This window comes from Rousettus aegyptiacus, unplaced genomic scaffold (assembly GCF_014176215.1).
Source record: "Rousettus aegyptiacus isolate mRouAeg1 unplaced genomic scaffold, mRouAeg1.p scaffold_m13_p_13, whole genome shotgun sequence".
Lineage (NCBI taxonomy): Eukaryota > Metazoa > Chordata > Mammalia > Chiroptera > Pteropodidae > Rousettus > Rousettus aegyptiacus.
Genome location: NW_023416288.1, coordinates 7504315 through 7525941, shown reverse-complemented (window position 1 = coordinate 7525941; position 21627 = coordinate 7504315). Strand labels below are relative to the sequence as shown.

The 21627-nt window shown below is 30.8% G+C and overlaps 1 protein-coding gene and 1 pseudogene across 2 annotated transcripts in view; both read left to right on the top strand.

Annotated features, from left to right (window-relative positions):
• Nucleotides 1-21627, top strand: part of GNAT3 (G protein subunit alpha transducin 3) — a 49993-nt gene that overhangs the window by 3280 nt on the left and 25086 nt on the right. The window contains exons 1-3 of one of the 2 annotated variants that reach the window (XM_036230297.1): nucleotides 11654-11709; nucleotides 12034-12076; nucleotides 17484-17625. In XM_036230297.1, the coding sequence (XP_036086190.1) occupies nucleotides 12072-12076; nucleotides 17484-17625 (147 nt within the window). In that variant the 5' untranslated portion in view covers nucleotides 11654-11709; nucleotides 12034-12071. Of the gene's footprint in view, nucleotides 1-11653; nucleotides 11710-12033; nucleotides 12077-17483; nucleotides 17626-21627 lie in introns of those variants that run through there. The other variant, XM_016159623.2, reaches the window with a different exon arrangement.
• LOC118611279 lies at nucleotides 15505-15623 on the top strand (annotated as a pseudogene).

Here is a 21627-nt window from a genome sequence, read left to right as displayed (position 1 = left end):
TTTTTAGTATGGCAGTGAAAGTATTACACTGATTCTGACACTATCTAAAAGCTTATTGCCAAATGACTGCTAACATAAAGCTTGCTTAACAGAATTAGCAAAATAGTTTTATCACCTGAAAGAGTGGAGACAGTACAATTTAAAACTAGTAGAGTCAAATGTGTTTTTAAGCCATTTGAAGTAAAACTTGATTTGTTAATATTTTCATCAAATATTATACTTTTTTCAGTTCTCTGAGTGACCTTGGACTAACCACACAATCTCAGAGAAATGATGGGTATCGAAGTATTTTGTAAACTTTAAAAATCCAGACAAATGTGGTTTATTTTCTTTGTGTAATAGAGTTCCCAAACTAAAATAAATTAAATGTTAATAAATGTATACAATTTTTCTTTTGTTGTCTTCCTCTTATGTATACCTTAGAGAAAAGAACATAGAAGACTTAGGTTAAAGTTCTTATTTTTATTTTTAAATAGGTCTTTATATTTATTTTTTAAAAGTTCCTCTAGATATGAGTGTGAGAGGATGCCAGGAACTGCAAGTGTTCCTGAGTCACTAGCTATATATGAATTCATCAAGAGTAAGGAACTCTATGTCTTAATTTCCATTACACCAGTAGAGTCAATGCCTGTCTATGGATGTGATCATATAAACAGATCCTCTAGAATAATTGTATTAAGATTAACAAATAAATTTATTTCTGATCACCAGTGATAAGAGAAAGCTTGTGAACGTGTAGAAAATATTTCTAAAATAATGTTTTAAATTTTTTGTTTTATGTATCTAAATTTAAACCATTGTTTTCTTTCTTTAAAAATAATATATTTTTATTTTAAAATGTTATAAAATGTTTTATGTTTTTATGTTTCTAAAGATACAATCTTGCAGACGCATAAATATTTTTAATGCAAATGTTTAAAATTGCTTTTTAGTAACGTAGAGAGAGAGAACACAGAGAAGAAGCTCTGTGAGGAGTTTCAAATTCTCTCCAGAGTGCAATAAACTGTTCTCACCATAACAATTTGAAGCTTCCAAAGGCAAAGCCAAATATTTACAACATTGCATTTATTATAATGAATGGCAGATGGTAACATCTAATAGATTGCTATAATCTCTTCTATTCCAACAGGCAAAAAGCACTGAGATAAATGTTTGTTTTAGATTAATTTATCTCGAATAATCAGGACGTTTAAACATAGACTCACAGGTCTCTCACATAAAACATGCAAACCATTTATTAAGGTATTCCATATTTAGCCAAATGGTATTTGTTAATGAGTTTAAATATCCTGTCTTGCTCAAAATGGCTCTTATTAACTATGATTTAATAGAACCTCTCTAGTAATATTACATAACCTTTATACATTCGCTTTTTCATTCAAACCTTGAATTATTCATTCAAGAACAGTCCTGTACATTTAAAACCACTTATATAAGCAACATGAACAATTAACAAAAAATTATTTACCCCTCCATACTGTTAGAAAAGATGGTTAGTAATGAAACATTGGATTCTATGAAGACCCCATGTTTTATGTAAAACAAAATATGGCCACAGTTAAGATTTTAGTCTAATTCAGAATCCATCTCCTTATTTAAGTTTTCTTTAAACATTTATTTGTAAATTGTAATTGATGTGTGAATCAATGTAGAATTTGAACCTAGAGAAGCAGGATTCAAAGTAAAACTGAGGGTGAGAGTCATCAAAGTATGAAAATATCATTCTATTTATTAAATCCTGATGCTAATAAAGTGGAAGTCCTGGGTTTAATTCCTGCCTCTATATTATACGGTAAAATAGAATAAATTTGCAATTTAGAATTTACTTTTATGATATCTGGAAATGTCACTCTCTGATCATTATTTAATATCCTATTATCTCTCATACTTGTCTACATGTCATAAATCAGTTCTTTGATTTCTCATACTTCACTCAGAGTCAGCTGTTTTATCTGTTTCTCTAAAATTCTGAAATACTCTGTCTCCTTAATTTACATTCATACCCTCAACCCTGCATAATCTCTCAAGATTCTTCATTTACCATTGTTCTAACACACTAGTCCCAATGAATTTTCTTCAAAGTGATGTTATTTAACATCTTTTCAGCCCTTAGTGCTGACCTAACCCCCATCTCCATGTAAACTCTTAATTTCCTTCATTCTTAGGCATTGTAGAATAAAATGATATATCATCTTCGGTTTCCTAGCTGATGAAATTTTGTTTTTAACTTTAGGTAGACCAATAATTATTTTACTTATTCCTAGCTTTCTACTAAAATATTCCAAATGGCTAGTGTGTCTGCATTCCTAACATCACTTTCATCAAGAATCTTCTCCCCTCTACCTTAGCCTAAATGACTGACCATGTACAAGACAGTGATAAATCATCTCCACCTTTCACTGCACACACATTTATTCTCTTCTACTTCAACTAATTTTATGAAAGTGGTGGTGTTCCACTTACACTGAAGGCTAATTTCAGCTTTTGTCTTATTTTTTATCACCTTCCACATCTTGTGAATTTTGCTTTATGAATTATTATGTCTCCTTTCCATTTTCAAAATTCTTCTCTACTGGGTCTTTCCTCTTTGCATATATCTATCCATTAGCCTAAAAACCTTTGACTCCGTAACCCTCTTGAACTCACCTTATATAGGTATATTTTTCAATGATTTTAGATTGAAATACTTCTCAAAGAAGTCCATGTTCACTGCTTCTATTTTCTCTACATTCTCTTTAGTTAACTGTAATCTAACTTTTATGCCCTCCTCCCTACTAAAGAAAATTATCTCTCACAGAGCCCTGAAAACACCCAATTCACAAAATTCAGACTTCAATTGTTTTGAATCTCTCTTCTTTCTTAACTCCCAAAACACAACTTTCTTCTTTTCTCCACTTGTAAGTGGTTTTACTCAACAAGGTTTGACCTTGGACCTTCATATTTTTCAGTTCATACGCTCTCTTGGGGATCTAATATCAGGGCTTACCAATCATTGCTAAATGGATAACTCTAACAACCTTTCTTTTGCCCAATTCTTGATCTATATTTGCAAATTCTGTTATTTATCAATGATCTGGTTATATTTTAGAAGACTTCAAAATAATTTTCCAAGTTTTTCTTGCTGCCCATTTACCCCCAAACTTTATGCTTTGGTGAGGTCCCCCTTTATATTTTTTCCATTATATCAACTCAATATTTAAATTTTCTTTAGCTCATTTCTTTGTGTTCTTTTGTCATAAAATTCAGTTTTATCTCTTTGATAGAATAGATCTCATACTTCTCTTTTTTCCACTTCTGTTGCTTTTGATCTTCAAGAAAACTCTATGAAATAAATATTATTTTCATTATTTAGAGAAGAAAATGAGAACTCAAGAAGGTAGTTTAGTTTCTAAGATTGCAAATTAGTTTACAGGAACACAAAACCTTTTATTTTTATCTATGTCAATGTTAAATTAGTATCTGCATTACAAGTACTATGAAAACAGAAATCATGTCTGCTTTTGCTTTTCACCGAATTCCTACTTAACACAGCATGTTTAGCACAGGAAAGCTGCACACAGAAGGCATGAAAGAATGACGGAATTGGAGTCTAAACTATTTCCGTAAGTTTTTCATAGTGATTAAAGCATAAATATATATTTGGCATGTAGTATAGAGCTAGAAAAGAGCCCTATATGTCATGCCATAAGGACTTTGCTTTTTAAGTTGATAGGAAGACATTGACAGATTTGAAGAACAAGTGAAAAGGATAATACTTAGATTTTTTAAATCAAAGTTCATCCTGACTACACTATGAGATAAAGATTTTATGATCATTGAGATAGCTAGGCCAATAAGAAAATTGTTACTACTATGTAAATATTTGATGAGATTGTAAATTAAGGCAGAAATTACAAGTTTAGAAGTAAGATTTGAGAGATATTTAGAGAAAAAAATCAGCGGAACTTGGTGGCTGACTGCATGTGAGTATTAAGTGAGAGGAACGCTTAAGGGCAGAATTGAGTATAGTTATTGTTTTATTCAAAGTTTAGATTAGGAAAAAAATAAAAGAAGTAATAATTTTAGACATTCGAGCTTGTGATGCTTATAGCACAACAAAGTAGAGATAACTATTAAATAGACACATTTATGGATCTGGAAATTAAGAGGGATAACTTGAGTAAGAGCTATAGATTTGACACATTCGGTGCTCTGTTTTCCCTCTTCCAGATAGCCAGTGTGTATAAGCTAACCATGTAATTAATCAAAGCCTTTTTTAGGATTTGTCAATTTGTACAATTAATGAGCACATAGAATATTTAGCTATCATCTATCTATCATCTATGTTTCTATCTAAAATGGGCCTGTGTGGGAAAAATCACAGAATTTTACATTTTAGTTTCATCTTTATGTAGACTAAAAGATTTATTAATATAATAAGAAAGATGACATATTCATTAAAATATTTTAAAATCCAAGAAGGCTCATATAATATTTTAAATATTATTAGATATATTTAAGACAAGTATAAAATTGAAAGTATTCAAATAAAATTTCATTAAAAAGAAAAGATAGTACATAGCCACAACATTCTTTCTCACAAATGAAGCATGCTTAGTTTGGCTGATGATGTATTTTACAGATTCACGATGCTTATTATTACTATATCACAGAAATAGGTACACAAGCATACTAATAATCAGAGAAATATATTTGACACCATAAACTTACTGATGTGATGATATGCTAAAATATTTACATTGAATCTAATCATCAGACAAATACAGAATATTGGACATTATATAATAAATAGTCCTAGACCTTAGAAAAATGCTAATGTCATAAAAACAAAATAACCACCACCACAACAATATGATAAGGGAAATTTTCTAAATTTTAAAAATGTAAATAGCATAATAACCAAAGTAAATGTGAAAACATTAATTGGATCTTGGATCCAAGAAATATAAAATGTACAAAAAACATATTTTGGAACAATTGGATAAATTTGAATATAGAGTATATATTAGATAACATTTTAGATTAATATAAATTTTCTTAAGCATGAACATAGTGTGGTTTTGTAGAAAAATGGCCTTAATAGAAGATGAATTCTAAAGTATTTATGGTAAAGTGTCTGATTGCTTTCAAAACAAAGCAGCTAAAAATATATGTGCATGTATAAATGACAAAGATAATGACAGGTTCATCTTTTTCACAAACATAAATAAAAATTGTAGTAAAAAATTAGAAAACTGATTTCAGCAATGTAGAATGTCAATGTAAGAAATGCCCAAACCCGTAGAGCATTTTTATGAATTTGAGCCAAAACTGATAACAATTGCCAAGAAGCGAGATCTCTAAGGCTCTGGAGAATGACAGATTTGTAGTTTCTCTTATGCATTTGCAATTAAGGAGAGAAAGTCAGAAATATTACAGAGAGGTGGGAGAAAGGAAGGTGGAGATTGAATTACAGGGTAATTCAAATCTTTTGTGCTCTCTTGAGGGTGGTAAGCTTATTTCAAAGGTATGTTAACCTAGATGCACAAAAGCAATGCACAGGGATTTCTTAAGGCAAAAATAAACCTTTTACTAAGAAAGTTATATACCTGGGGCATGATTATTTGCCATGACCTGCCTAGTTAGGAATTTATAATCAGATCACCTTGTGAGGTTATTTCTAGTAGAACCCCTTTTTCTTCTACACGCACACATAAAAAAAATAGCAGGTATGGGGGGATTTGTCCCAAGAATGGATGGTTGAAATGTTATTAGAACATTAGTTAATATTATCCACCACACTATTAAATTAAAGGAGAAAAATCATTATGACTGTCTGGAGATATGCACATGCATGTGCACATGTGCACACACACAATAAACTTTTTCCACCCATTCCTAATAAAAACTCTTATCAAACTAGATATAAAAGGTAATTTCCTTAACCGGACAAACAGTATGTACAAAGTAATTGTCATACTTACAGGAGAACATTTCTCATTGTTGTCTAAAGATAGGGAACAAGGACTTGTAAAGGGAGTGACGTAGTTTCCTGGCCTTCACCTTTTTCTCTTCAAGGCTTTCATCAGAGATTTGGGTGAAGGCGAATTTCACATTTGACTAAGATTCAGAGTTCAGAAGGGATTAGGGTCAAACAAAGTCAAAATTCCAAATAATCTCAACTAGCAGAAATGCTTGGCCCAGTTGAGCCAAACATTTCTTTAATTAGGGTTCAAAATAAAGTACACATATGTAGCATATGAGAGAATCTGTTTGCTAAAAGGTTATGTGAAAAAGAAAGTAGAAAATTTTAATTATTACGAACTCAAGATAGGTAAAGAATGTGATAAAGCTACAAAGGAAAAAAAGAAAAAAAAGGCAACATAATCATGGCCCCTCTAAGAAAAGTGTTCTATTTGAAGCTGGTACCAGGAATAAGGCAGACATAGGTTGCATGCCTATTCTACATCAGAATGTCAATGCCGTTGCCAAATCTCCTGATAGCTACAGCAAAATTTTCAGTATCAGTGTTTCAGAAGGACATTGGCTTTTGTACAGTATTGGTGCCAAGGATAAGGGGTCTAAAAGTCATGTTCCAAAAGAAAGATTAAAGGAATTGAACATTTTATACTTGAAACATCTCTTGAAAAAGAGCATGCTTCGAATAAAGAAATGTTGAGAGCTCACTATGTGTTGGAGCAGGGGTCCCCAATCCCTGGGCCACAGACGAGTGGTAGTCTGTGGTCTGTTAGAAACTGGACCACACAGCAGGAAGTGAATGGCAGGCTAACAAGCAAAGCTTCATCTGTATTTTCAACCTCTTCCCAGAGCTAGCATCACTGTCTCAGCTATACATCAGGTTATCAGGCAGTAGATTCTCACAGTAGCACCAGTTCCTGGTGCCAAAAATGTTGAGGGCCACTGTGTTAGAGTTTTTCTAGGTATTTTAGATCAATAATTTAATCTTCTCAAACTCTTAGAAGCAGAAATTAATAACCCAAATTTTATAAAAGAGGGTACTGACTTTCAGATTATGATCGAGACACAGTCAGAGTCAGCAATGAGGGCAAGTCCATATTTATTTAATTCCAAACTAGTATTTTTCCGACTCATTTTCTTATCCTCAGTCTAGACTACTTGGAAGATTGTCATGTGTAAGAGACATAATTTTGTTGTTACTCCAAGAGAAAGAGACCTAGGGAGTGAAACAAAATTAAGTTGGTTCCAAAAAGACCACCTGAAGGGTCTTTTGTGCCAACAGTGTACCAACAGATGATAAGAAGACACTGAATACCAATATGCCTGTGAAAGTGCACTTTTCTCATATTAATTTAAAAAGAATGAATTTAAAATTATTTGCGTGCTGAAATAATTTTGATATTGACAATATCAGTGCATATTTTTTTAAAAAAAATAAAGTAACATTACAGCAGTAATATGAGAGTCAGGAGACAGAGGGCCATTATGCTTTGAAGTAGATCTGGGACTTTGGACAAGTATCATAATCACTATTGGACCCATTTTTCTCATGCTAGAATGAAGAGATGCTTATAGCTGGTTGATTTCTAATAGTTCTTTCTTGTACCATATGTGAGTTTTAAGACCTTCTCCTAAAAATAAAATCGTATGCATGATAATAAGTCAATGTGTTTATGTTCATTTTGTCTGTTTTAACAAGTTGTAACGAATGAACAATCAAGTCTTGAATGTGTTTAGTCGAAGTTCAGTTAAGGTATGAAAATCAAGTAGCTTTAAAATTGTTTTTTATATTTGCAAAAAATATGGAATAAAATCCCTAATTTATTCTTATTAAGAATAAAATAATTTAAAAGTATTGAAGTATGAGTTAAATGTAATTTTAAATATTTACTTGAAAAACAAATAAATGTATAATTTTAGTGATTACTATAGTTTGGAAGGAAGAAATTATTTCAAGATGCCCTCAGCCTATGTGAATATGCTGTTTTGGTGTCTATATTTGGCACTGTAACATGATCTAATCTTCCAAAAAATGGAATGGGTTTATGAACTAAGCCCTAGAACCTTTGTGAAAATGGGACTCAATGATTTACTTCTGAAATAGCTTTGCAATGGAGTTACAAGTAATAAATGAGGTTTTGGAGAAAATGGCTTTTTTTCAGGAATTTTTATGTTAGTGCTATAGTTGATTATACTGGACCTTCCTATAGAAGACAGAAGTCAGTACATAAAACAAGAAATGATCCAGGTAACTTCGGTGAAGTCTTACAAAGGAAATATTAATTTCACAAAAAAATATAAGCTACTTTAAAAAATAATTGATTATTCTGCTGACTTAAGGCACATCATGAATAACCTGCTAAATTATAAAGAAGTATTATATAATAATATATCCTCTAGCCTCGGAAATAATTTTGGAAACTTTTCAGGTGTCATCAGTATGGTTATCAGTTGGCCATATTTATGAAGTGTGGAAGACTATTCTAAATGTATATTAGATCTCTAACACAGTTCAAAAAGTTGCTTACCCCAAAAATTTATGATAAATTTTTGGTTAGCCAATAATACAAAATGAATATAATGAAATTTGGTTGTAATTATTTAGAATTTTCAATGTGTCCATAGTAATTCCTCATGGATACAATATATGTCCATGATACATATGCCAGTACAATTCTGGAAAATTCTTTTACAAACTTATTTTGTTGTTATTCTCAAAATAGATAATTTATTTAAATAAAAATGATCTAAATTACTTTCACTTTATTTAGAAATTATAGATTTTATAGCATTATTTAAGAAAATATAATCATCAGTTAAAAATGAGATTTTTTTTCTCAGTCACAGAGTTTTTCCAGTTCCCCCCCCCCCCAATATTTTCATTTTGATTGAACAAACTACAATACTAAATACATCTACATGAACAAGTACTAGAGTTTCTATTGGGCACATTGGATTTCTTCCCACATCCCTATAACTCTGCAATTTTCCGTATAGCAAGATTAAAAATATATATATTTGAAGTGAAATATTCTCTAAATGTATCACCTGTGTAGGATGATGCTGCAATTTTAATGTCCGCTTTTATTATTAGTTTGCAATAAAAACTACCAAGAACAATTTTATAGTCTTACTGGATAACTTTTCTTTCAAAGTGATGCACATTCTGGTGAAAAACAACAAATTATCTAAAACCAAAACCAAGATATTATGCAAAGCTCATTAATTTGTTTTTGCTACTCTCCCAAATAAGTAATGCTCAACAAGGCAAAATGCTATAGCCAGGTGTCTTATGAAAACTGGTAAGGTGATTCTCATTTTATTCTCAAATATTTTATTTTTAGACACAGCAGCCTCTATTAAATGAAATGATTATGCCCAATTTGTCAGTTTCCGTTTGATTGTGTTAACAAAATGTGATTAAATTAATAAACTGCTATGGTTGATTTTGTGTTTCCCAATTTGTTTTCAAATTGTACAATGTGTGGTACAGACCATACTAGAATAAAACTATAAAAAAAAAATATGCTGGAGGTTTATCCAAGAAGAAGAATCTATATATCATCACCAAGCAATGAAATATTATTTCTGATGGTTTTACTACTCTGAATTTCTCAATATCATAGGCGGCTGTTTCAGATAACTGCAGAAACTATATACATTTAGATACGCCTGAGATAAAACAAATTTTATATGAAGTAGAATTAAATTTAAGTGTAGCAATAACTCATCACAGCTTAAGGAAACATTGCAAATCAGGAAGAAACATTTCAGTGTAAAAAAATGACGTACAATACAGAGGACACAATGTTATTTTTAAAACACAAGTTTTTTTTTTTATTGAATTTATTGGGGGTGATATTAGTTAATAAAATTATATAGGTTTCAAGTTTAAAATTCAGTAATATCTCATATGTAAATTGCATTTTATGTTCACCATCCAAAGTCAAATTTCCTTTCATCACCGTATATTGGACCCCCTTTACTCATATTTGCCTCCTTCCCTCCTCCCTTTCCCTCTGGTAACCACTAAACTGCTGTCTGTGTCTATGAGTCTTTGTTTTGTTCATTTGTTGCTTTCAGCTTTTTATTTCACATATAAATGAAATCATATTCTCAACTTTTTCTGTCTGACTTATCTCACTTAGCATGATAATCCTGAGATCTATCCATGTTGTCATAAATGGCAGTATTTCATGTTTTCTTATGGCTGAGTAATATTTTATTGGATATATGTACCTCATCTTTTCTTTAATCAATCATCTACCGAAGGGCAATTTGATTATTTCCACCATGAAAGATGAAGTATGAATTTAAACTCTCGATTCCTTCAATGAGATTCACTCTTTTAGGTGCTACAAATATATCAATGAAGAAAATAGACAAAGGCCCCCGACTTACAGTGATGAAAGACACATAGAAAAAATTAAAAACAGTATGGGAATAATTTGTGAGTTTGTAGAATAAGAGAAGTGAAAAATAAAAATGTAGAGTAGGGAAATGAAGATAAAGTGAGTGGCAGCAGGGTGAAAAATTTAAATAGTGTACATTCAACATATATTTGATATAATTTGAATAAAATTCTGAGATTCAGGGTTACCAAAAGTTATATTACTTTTGCTTACAAACAAAATCATACTAGTTTTGGTAAAACAAGGCAGTTAACTACCATGCTGACAAGAAATATTTCTATGTTTATTATTTTTTCTAAATTAGTATTTTTCTTGGGATTTTTTTAAAGTTGTCTTAGTTGTGCCTCTTTGAAATCTGTCCAAAATTAACAGGCACACTGAGACTTTGAAAATGTCCTGTGACTGAATTTCTGAAACTGTCAGTAATATATCAAGCGTTTGCTTCTCTTAATGATACAGATATCAATATGAGAAGACCAAATATTTACTCATCAACAATTTAGATCAGGCCCTTGGTCAACATTATATCCATAAATAATTGATAAATGTTAGTGGTAACCTGAGAACACATTGTAAAATATACGATTTTGTATCAATTATAAAATACCGAGTATTCTTCAACATTTTAATGGTTTATTAGTGATTCTACACAAAAAAAATTACAAATGAATTTGTAATATCATCCTTTACCAACTTTTGGTGATTCCCTCCTTTTTTCCCATCTATACAACTAGAACTTTCAAATTTCAAGTTGCCTGAATTTGCTCCTTCCCGCCCCATCCCTCACATAACTAGGACTCATAGATAAGTGAAAACTAAAAAGTTTGTTTTTATACTCTATCCATAACCTATATATTGTAGCAATTTTAATCAAATTATCTCATTTTCACTCTCAAGAGTAATATTCAGTTTTAGTCTCCTTTCACATGAGGGCCATCATTATTCTATCAATAATTTTAAATATCCTTATATAAATCTTGCGTAGACCAGTGCATTTATTCTATGTTTAAAATACAACTTGTCTGTTGCCTCTTCAAGTTTGGTTACTGTAATTAGCAACCTTTGTTTGTTGGTTTAAAAAGAAGAGAAATGCCTGTAGCAAGGTTAACATGATGATAAAGACAAGAGCTCAGGCTTCAATTAAAATAGTCTTTGAATAGTTTTGAAAATAAAAAGTTATTTCCTACTTTTGTTTTGTGTGTTGGTTTTGTTTTGTTTTGTTCGTTTTTATTTTTTTTGCTATTTAATCAAATAGGACATATGCAGAGACATTTTGGGAGAATGAGAGTGATCTAGAGGCTATAAAGCTGGGCATTTCCTTGGGTTGCAAACCCAGGAGGTATAATCTTTCCAAAATATGTTCAAATATAATATTAGGATTTTTTCCTGGTGATATATAATTCTTACTTTAAAATATACTCTCTACTTTGAGGCCAACCTTTACCTTGATCTATCATCAATATAAACAGGTTTTATTTTCTTCTGCTATCCTGCAAAGTATACACCTAATACCTTTCAAGGCTTGACAGATATTACTCTCCTTCTTTACATAGAAGAGGTGTCTATTCAAGATTTACCCATGAGACAGTGATGGTCAAAGGTTTTAATATCTATACGAGTATAATATGTATCAATTGATAACACTCCAATCTTTCTTTTGCAGGAGCAGGAGAATCTGGAAAAAGTACTATTGTTAAACAAATGAAGTAAGTACATACTGTGTTAAATGTTTGATATTTGAAGTCTCTCCATCTATTTGATCATTATTAAATACTTTGGGACAGCTGATTGATAGATTAAATCATAGATAGTAGCAGAACTATCACAATTTCTGTGCAAATATTCTTCCTATCTTTTAGCAGAAATGGATGAGTAATATTATAATTTCTATTTTTAAGTTTTGGCTCTTAGCAAGATGGATATTAAAAAGCAATTATGCTTCAAATATATTAATCTGAGTATAATATAAGGCTTTGATATTGTGGTTATAAACCATAAGCATTTTAAAATATGTCAATGACCCATTTGAATTTAGGAGAAAACAATATTTTTAACCTAACTGACATTTTGCCTACCTGGGAATAAAATGCATATTCAAAGTAATTATTACTATGATTTAAATTTATTTTTGCATTTACTTTCTCTACCTTTTTATTTTTATAATGAAATAACTAGACCTGAATTTTTTAATAAGGAGATAACAAAAAAGTGCTGTAATTCAAGAATGAAATGTCTAAATGAATAAAATGGCAACCAATAAGTGGAAATAAATATGTGAAACCATGTGGCTCTGTCACTGTCATAGAATTTTAAAGAATAGTTGTTGCTAAAGCAAAAGAAGGTAGTCATTTTTAGCTTATTTTAAATTATATGTTCAAGAATCTTGTTTGTTGGAACATATCGTATGAGGGAATGATCCCAGACAATGATGAAATTGCCTATTTACAATCTAAATCAGTGCTTTTTTCTTCTTCCTAGGTAGTAATATCGACTATATCAACCAATATTTAAGCCTCGCTTTTGAATTCTCTCACTTATATCTGCAATTAAATTTTTGACTTTTCCTCCTGTTTTTGAAGAACAAAACTCCTTTATTCTGATCATAGATTATACTTCTTTTTCATGCTTGAATCTCTGTTATCCTTTTTACCTCTCTATTCTCGAAGAGGTTAAATGCAGTAGGGAAAGAAATGACTAATTATTTGGCTATATACAGATTGAAACTTTTAAATATCTTAAACCATAAATGAAATTTAAGAAAATAGAAAACTAGAAAAAATCTATAATAAATATAATAGATAAATAATTGACTATCTTAATATATAAAGAACTGTAGATTATTAAAGAAAAACAATAAGCTACATAATATATATAAATGCAAGGAGACTATAAACAGTTCACAAAGGACAAAATTCAAATTTCTGTTAATATATATATTTTAGTTTAACCTCACTAATATAAAAAAATTAAAGCAATAATGAGCTATTTCTCATCTTGGAAAATTATCAAATAATAATTTCAAAATAATATTACCCAATAAGGGTAAGCATTTGAGAAATATATGTTTCTCATTATTAATTGTAAAATTCTTATAGCAAATTTATAGAAATAATTTTTGTAATGTACACAGTAAGCTGAGAGAATAATTATTGATTTTTTGAACACATTTCTGAGAATTTTTCAAATGATAAAATAAATTTGAAAAATAAATTTTATATTAAAGTAACTAATATAAATACAAAAATATGAAAATTTATGCACAAAAAGATTTATATCAATCAAATAATTAAATACAAGATAGAATAAAGTATCCTAAATTAAAATAAAACATAAGCAAATAGAGTGTGAAGTTGGGGGATTATTCACCTTTTAGTTACGATATTTTGCATTCATTACAAGTTTTATATATATATATGAGAAAATTTTAATGAAAAATATTTGTTAACTGAAAAAAACAAGACACAAAACTGTATATTTATCTTTATCTCAACTATGACAAATAATGTTTTCAAACGGAAAAATATATATCATGTTCAAAGAAATTTACTCTCAATAGTGGCATTTAGAGTTACATTGCACCTACCTTCATTTTGAATATTGTTAGGCTTTTCACATTTTCTACAATGAGCAAGTATTACTTCTATTGCTAAAAAATGAGTTTCCTAGTTCTGCCCCATTTTGCCTTCCTTTTCTCAGAGTCTCTATAAAGAATAACTCTCTTTACTCTTCACTTTCCAATTACTCTTCAACCATTTACATCATTCTTGCCTCTAGCATCTCACAGAAATTGCCCTTATAAACATCACTTATGATATATGAATTGCCATTTTTTACGAAGTGTGTATAACTTTTTATTTTAATTACACTTGACTTCATTGGGCTTTTCTCTTAACACTTTAGCCTGGCTTCTAGGATAACTCTCTCTCCCAATTCACCTACTAACTCTCTGTTTTACTCCCTGATTCTTTGACTATGTCTTAAATGTTGATGACACTAATATACTAGCTCCTTGTCTCAGTTTACTCTACTTCTCCATCAGATGAAAACTGCTAGAGTCCAATGACTTTTACTATTATATTCAAGTGGACTGTCCAGAATATTTCTTTCAAACTTGGATACTTTGTCTAAGCTAAGAAAGTAGATATATCTACTCTATATTGTATGGATTGTTCATATCAGAATAAACAACATTAAATTTGTTTCACTATCTGACCTCTCTTTCCCTAAATGAATTACAGCAACAACAGCCCCTAAAGTAATAGATTTAGGCGTACTTATGCTGACCTCTCACCGTCTCACCAGGTTATGCTACATCTACATAAATTATGTTTCCAAACATGTCATTTATTTTTAAAGTCTTGTCTTAGTTCAAAACCTCAGCATTTCTGATCTGGATTAATATAGGATCTTGCTAAGTAGCGCCTACCATATCCCTTTTCCTTCCATGGCATTATTCGCACTGCCACCAACTGATCTCTTTAAAAAATGACTATATCTCTTTCCTGAATTGAATGCTTCACTTATACTGTCAAGTTCAAACTCCTTGCGTAAGACACATCAGAATTTAGCTCTTGCCTATCTTATTATCCTAATATACCATAATTTCCAATTTCTTATTTTCTGCTTCAAAATGCTGAATTTATATAGTTTTATGCACAAGTATGCAATGGAAGGCAGTACAGTTTAGTAGCTAAAATCATGGACTTTAAAATCAGACTGCACTTGTTGTCCAGCTGTACCATGCACTAACTGAATAAGTTAGGGATAGCTGCTTAATGAATCTATGCCTACATTTCTTACCTGTAAAATGTAGATGATAGTTTTATTTTATTTACTTGTAATAGCTTGTTTCAAAAAAAATGAGAATAGATAAATAAAGCACTTACAATGTGAGTGGCACATATTGGAAGCTTGATAATTGTGAGCATTATATTTGCTTGTACTGATTCTTCTGCCCAGAATGTTCTTTTTCCTTTTGACTAATTGGAAATAACTATTTATCCTAGAAAAATTAACTGATCATCACTTCTCCCAAGCAATCTCCCTTGATCCCTTATAACCACTCCCAATAGAGTTTACCACTTGCAGATGTTGTTGCGATACATTATCACACGGTACAAAAAATCAGATCGTAGCCTATGGCCATGCAATCCTGAACAAGCCCAATCCCATCTGATTTCAGAAGCTAAGCAGGGTGGGGCCTGGTTAATACTTGCATGGGACACCACCTAGGAAGACCAGGTGCTGTAAGCATAAAAAATAAAAAAATAAGGGATTGTAAACTGACAAGGTCCTTGCAATCTGTGAGGTCAACCAAGGGTTGCCACACATAAAAAAAAAAAAAAATCAGATTATAGGCTCTATCTTCCTATAATCTAGTACTTTCCAATACAACTTTCTGCAGTGATACGAAGTTTATATATCTGCGCTCTCTACTACAGTAGCTCCTAGCTACATATGGCTATTGAGCACTTGAAATATGGTTAGTGTGATAGAAGGACTGAATTTTTAATAATTATTTCATTTTAATGAATGTGTCTCAAGGCTATTATATTGGACAGTGGAACTCTAGTAGATTTGTTTTTGGAAAAGAGGGACTTGTATAATTTATTCATTTTGTTCAGTGAAAAATACAATATTTTGTAGAAAATGCCCAGTAAAAGGGCATTAATTTGAACAGAACTAGGAATCAACTTGCAAGAAAAGAGCTCTGTTTCACTGAAATATGTTTATGCAGCCCCTAGAGAAACAATGTTAAAGTCCCACACAAATGGATTTTTTAAAGTCTGCTTTTGTCATTTTGCTTTGTGATAGATGTTTCCTTATCCTGTAGAGAAAAGACAGGGATCAGAACCTATAGGCCTTCAAGTTCATTTATAACTGCTATTTTAATTTAACAATTAAAATAATTTTCTAATTTTAAATTTTGATAAAGAACTGTAATTTCTTTAATAAACTTATTTCTGATCTATCCAAAAAGACATTTTACTGCATTTTTATCTACAGCCTTTAATTGTGTATTTAGTTTATTTGTTTAAGTTATTTAATTGTTTATTACGGAAAATTAAGTATGGCCATATTTATAGTATAAATGCAGCAATTATTAGCAATAAAATATTAAAAATAAAGAACAGATATAGGTATTGCCTTTACTTCTTTCACTGCAGAATCTTTGTATTTGAACGTTTTAATATCTTGGGAGTGCCTGTGCTCTTTGTCCCCCTGTGCTAAAGCCTTTATGTATGTGGCTATAACCAAATGGTTAACACCATGACTTCCACAGTGATGCCTAAGGAACACAAAGCACTTCAAAAACAATGAGAAAAAAAAAATAACAGGAAGGGACAAAAAAAATTATGCAATTAAGATATAATCAAGTAATTATCATATGCGAAAATTTTTATTTTTATTCAGTAAATTGATTTTAATCTGTTATTCTAAAACTTAGTAAAACTTTGAGTTCTGATTCAATGAGTGGAAGGGAGAGTTCAGCCAATAAAATGCCTGGGAATTTCAGCTCTGAGCACTCAGTGGCACGTACACAGATGGAAAAGTGACAAAGGATTTAACAGCAGCTATTACCTACATAAAAAAAAAAAAAAAAAAAAAAAGTGCCTTTTTTTTAGCCTTTGTTAATGCCAAAAATAGAAAGTAGGCACTCCTATTTTCCATCATGTCTTAAGTGGAAGGAAAAGACGTGAATCTTATACTAAATTACTTTACTTCCTCTAGGCAACATTCTATAAACACCACAGGAAGTTTCAGAACTAGGTATGCAACTTGCTCCTGGGAATCTGGAAATTTTTCTCTTGAAAAGAATAAGCTTTCTAAGTAAAATGCTCATTATTTATCTAGTTTTAATACTGGTTTATCTAGAGCAAATCCTAAGTCCTCTATATTTGGCATGAGGGGTTCAGAAAAAAATATCGTATCAATAAAAATCCAAAAGCTACAAAATTGTTGTTTTAGCATATGTGTATGGAGAAACTCTTCTTTTTTTAAACAAATATATACTGTAATTTTATTCAAGCAAATTGTTTATTATTGATGTGTTTTAATATTACTGAAAATCAATTGTTCAATTCACCAAAGCTTTTCATGTTTAAATTATAGGATCATCCATAAGAACGGTTACAGTGAGCAAGAATGCATGGAGTTCAAAGGAGTAATTTACTGTAATACATTGCAATCCATCCTAACTATTGTGAAAGCCATGACTACCCTTGGGATTGATTATGTAAATCCCAGAAGTGCAGTAAGTATGCAAATAACCACTGTTTTAGGTCCTACAATGGAGTTTCAGCCATAAAACAGTAAGACAATAAATTAGTACTAATTTATACCAAATATTTAGAAATATAAAATATGAATTTTGGAAACATTAATTCTGTTTAGTGTAAGATTTCCTAATAATGAAACTCATTTATAACTGTGTGTTATAATCTTATTCAACATTAACTGGTGCTGGGAGTCAAACCTAATAACAAATAATACACTATATTAGAGAAAAATACTGCTTATATTTGCTAAATACAATAGAATTTATTTTACAAACTCAACCTTCAGTATCTCTACATTTATTTTCTTAGTTTAATTATGAGTCATTTCATGAAGACATTACTTTTAATAAAAACACTACAATTATTATTGTTCAATGTTAATTGCAAAGCCTTTGTGACACAGAGAAATTATTTTATAATGTTAATTTTAAAAAATTCAAAATTGTGTGCTAAATAAAATATTTCTATAATAAATATACTCAAGTAACCATGTTTATAAGGTAGCAACTAAATAGCTTCATTTTCTTCTACTTTATATCTTATATTTTTTGTTAAAATACATTTAAAATCCACTTGCTTTAAAACAGCTTATGTGCAAGCATACAAAACCACTTAATTGACAAATAAAACATTTACTATTATCTAAAGAACAATAGTTAGCCACCCCCCCCCCCCAAAAAAAAAGAGTAATTGTGCACGATTCATAGGAAGAACTTACCCACTTCTGTATTCCCAGGCAGGAGCCGCTTCTTTTATCCAAATGTCAATTGAATTGTTTGCAGTGTAATTCTTAGATACTTTGTGATACTAACAAGAAAAATAAGAGGAACAGTATAGTAAGTACAGAGAAAAAAGTGATATTTGTACTTTTCTCTCCCCCAATTTACCAGTAGTTTAGAGCATGTAAATGACCACTGGAAGCCATTAGGAAAAGTATCTCTTTCACGTTGCTAATTTTTTTTTCTTATAGTTGAAATATAATATTATATGAGTTTCAGGCGTACAGCATAGTTATTCAACATTTATATACCTTACGAAGCAATCACCGCAATTTAGTAACCAACTGTCACTGTACAAAGTTATTAAGGTATTATTGATTATATTCTCTAAGGTGTACATTACATTCCTGTGATTTATTTTATAAGTGGAAGTTTGTACATCTTATTTCCCTTCACCTCTTTCACCTATCCCCCCATATAAGTGAAATCATAACCAATTTGTCTTTCTCCAATTTATTTTACTTAGCATACTACCCCCTAGGTCCATCCTTATGGTAAATAACAAGATTTCATTCTTTTTATGGCTGAGTAATATTCCTGTGTATGTGTGTGTGAGTGTGTGTGAGTGTGTGTGAGTGTGTGTGTCTGAGAGAGAGAGAATTTCTTTATCCATTCATTTATGGCCACTTCTATATCTTGGCTATTGTGAATAATGCTGCAATGAACATAAATATGTATGTATCTTTACCAATTAGATTTTTTTTTTTTTGATAGTCACCCAGAAATGAAACTGAAACTGCTGGGTCATATGGAATTTCTACTTTTAATTCTGTTTTGTTTTGTTTTGTATTGCTTGAGGAACATCATGCTGCTAATTTTAAAGGACATGGTAAATCTTATTTCATTCTGCCACTCTCTGACAAAGAACATGGTAATGTCCTTAGGGCAAACAGTTTGTAGAATCAGGAGTTGTGCTAGGCTCTCCTTCCAATTTAAGTTGTTCCTACAGCTTGGCTCCAGTAAGTCACCTACTTCTCCAGGTTACAGTTTTTCTCTCACAGAGAGAAACTGAACCCCAATATCTTTTTGTTCTTTATCACTCTATGACTTAGTGATCATGTTTTTATTTAAGGCTAGTTCAATTATTACTTGACTCTGGCTTTTCCTAAGAACGTAGGATTTTAAATTGGCCCTTAAAGACAATCTGTTATAACCCTCTTACTTAAAGATGTGAAAAATAAGGGCCGAAGAGGATTAGCAATTGGGCCTCCCTTAAATTGCTGGAGTTGAGAGCAAAATCCACTTTTCCTGGCTTCTATTAGAGTGCTTCTCCCTATGCAAGTTATTTTGTAAAAATACTTTTAATGATTAGGAATATTTCTTATATATTTTTTTTCTTCTAAGTGGTAATAGTTTCTTAAACAGGTTTACTCCTGCACTCATTTGAGAATGATTTAACATTTTTATTTGCATGTGAATATTTCATTGTAATATCGCTAAAGTTGGAAATCACAAATTTGCCTATTGCTACTAATTTAAATATATTGTGTGCTTCATACAGCCCAGTATTTGCAAATAAGTAATGCCAGTAATCACTAAGGACCTGAAATTTGTTGGTTAGGAGTCTTAATGATCTGGCATTCGGGTGAAGTAAAAGTAATAGACTCTGTACATTGCTGCCATTATGCTGACTAAAAAGTAAAAATAAATATAATGTCTTCAAACTGTACATTGAGTAGAGTAAATAGAGTGATTTATGCAATGCTAAGCAATTGGCAGGACTTCTCAGGGTTACATCTGTCCTTAAGTATCAAACATCACCATTGTCAGGCACTAAATAGTTCATATTTTGATTTAAACTAACAAAAATGGCAGTAGTTTCAGTCACATTCTTTAGTATTTGACTTTAAGATTAATACATTCTGCATCTGGCTTAAATCATGTATTCAACAGATTAATTGCTAAAGACTTTACTATGTGTGACATTCAGAGTTCTGATTTCCTATGGATTTTTATTTATCTTTCAGTTTGTTTATTTATACATTCTTACATAACCATTTGCACATTATCACACAGGCTGCCATTCGAAGAGAGAGTCTTAGTAGAAAATTTATATGAGCTGTATTTTTCATCCACAAAATGTTAGCACTTTCCTCACTAACTTTCAATGATTGCTACAGAACAATGCAGAAACATAGGAAATCTACTTAAATACAAAGTAGTATATAATGTAAGCTCCCAGTAAATATTAGGTATTTTCATTAATCACTTTGAAAGTAGGCTCACTAAAATTTATGTATTGAAGTCTACACATTCATCATTAAAAATATTTTTTCTTCAACTATTATTTTATGGCAGACATCTTTCTGAACACTGGGGTTATATTGAAGAATCAGCAGTAAATGAGATGAAAATAGTGGTTACCTTCAAGAGAGGAAAGATTATATTGAACAAGTAATTATGACATGGGGTTGGGGGAGAACTAATTAGTTTAATTTTGAAAATGTTGAGTTTTTGTAAGTTCCGTGAGATCATCCCATGTGAAAGTAGTTGAAAAAGTGCACTTGAAGTTCAAAAGAGATATTTCAGGTAGAGATCTAAATCTTGGCGTTATTGGTATACTATTATACTATGGCATATAATTTATATTAAAGAAGTGGATGGGATGGCAGAGGACAAGTTCTTGGTTTAAGAAGGGCATTAAGGAGAATGGAGACTTAGGTCTCAGTGTTGAAAAACTCCAAATATTCTGGTCACTAAAGAGTAATAGGAAAGCTTGAAGGAAAGGATGGAATAGTAAGAGGAAAACCAGAAGTGTATAGAATCACAGAATTCAAGAGAAGTGTTCTAAAGAGGTTATACCCATTGAAAGGTCTTAAGAGGTCAAGAATGAAGTATATTTAAAAGAATCTATTAGATTTAATAATATACATATCATTGGGAATACAATGAGAGAGGTTTCAAAGAGTTTTGGATGCAGAATATAATGAAGTGTGTTAAAAAATAAGAAGAGGATATGGAAATAATTTAAAGACAATTTCTGAAACTATATAGCTGAGGAGTAGGAGAGAGATAGAATCTGTAGTTGAAAAGGGGCTTGTTCTTACTTGGTTTAATGTTTGATTAATTTCACCACTATAGAGATCGTAAAGAGTATAAAGCTGAAGAAACGAGGGGGCATAAAGAAGGCATTTAGTAAATTTCTATTTACCTTCTCTGAATATTGTTATATTCTATTTTAGAACACCTAAAACATCC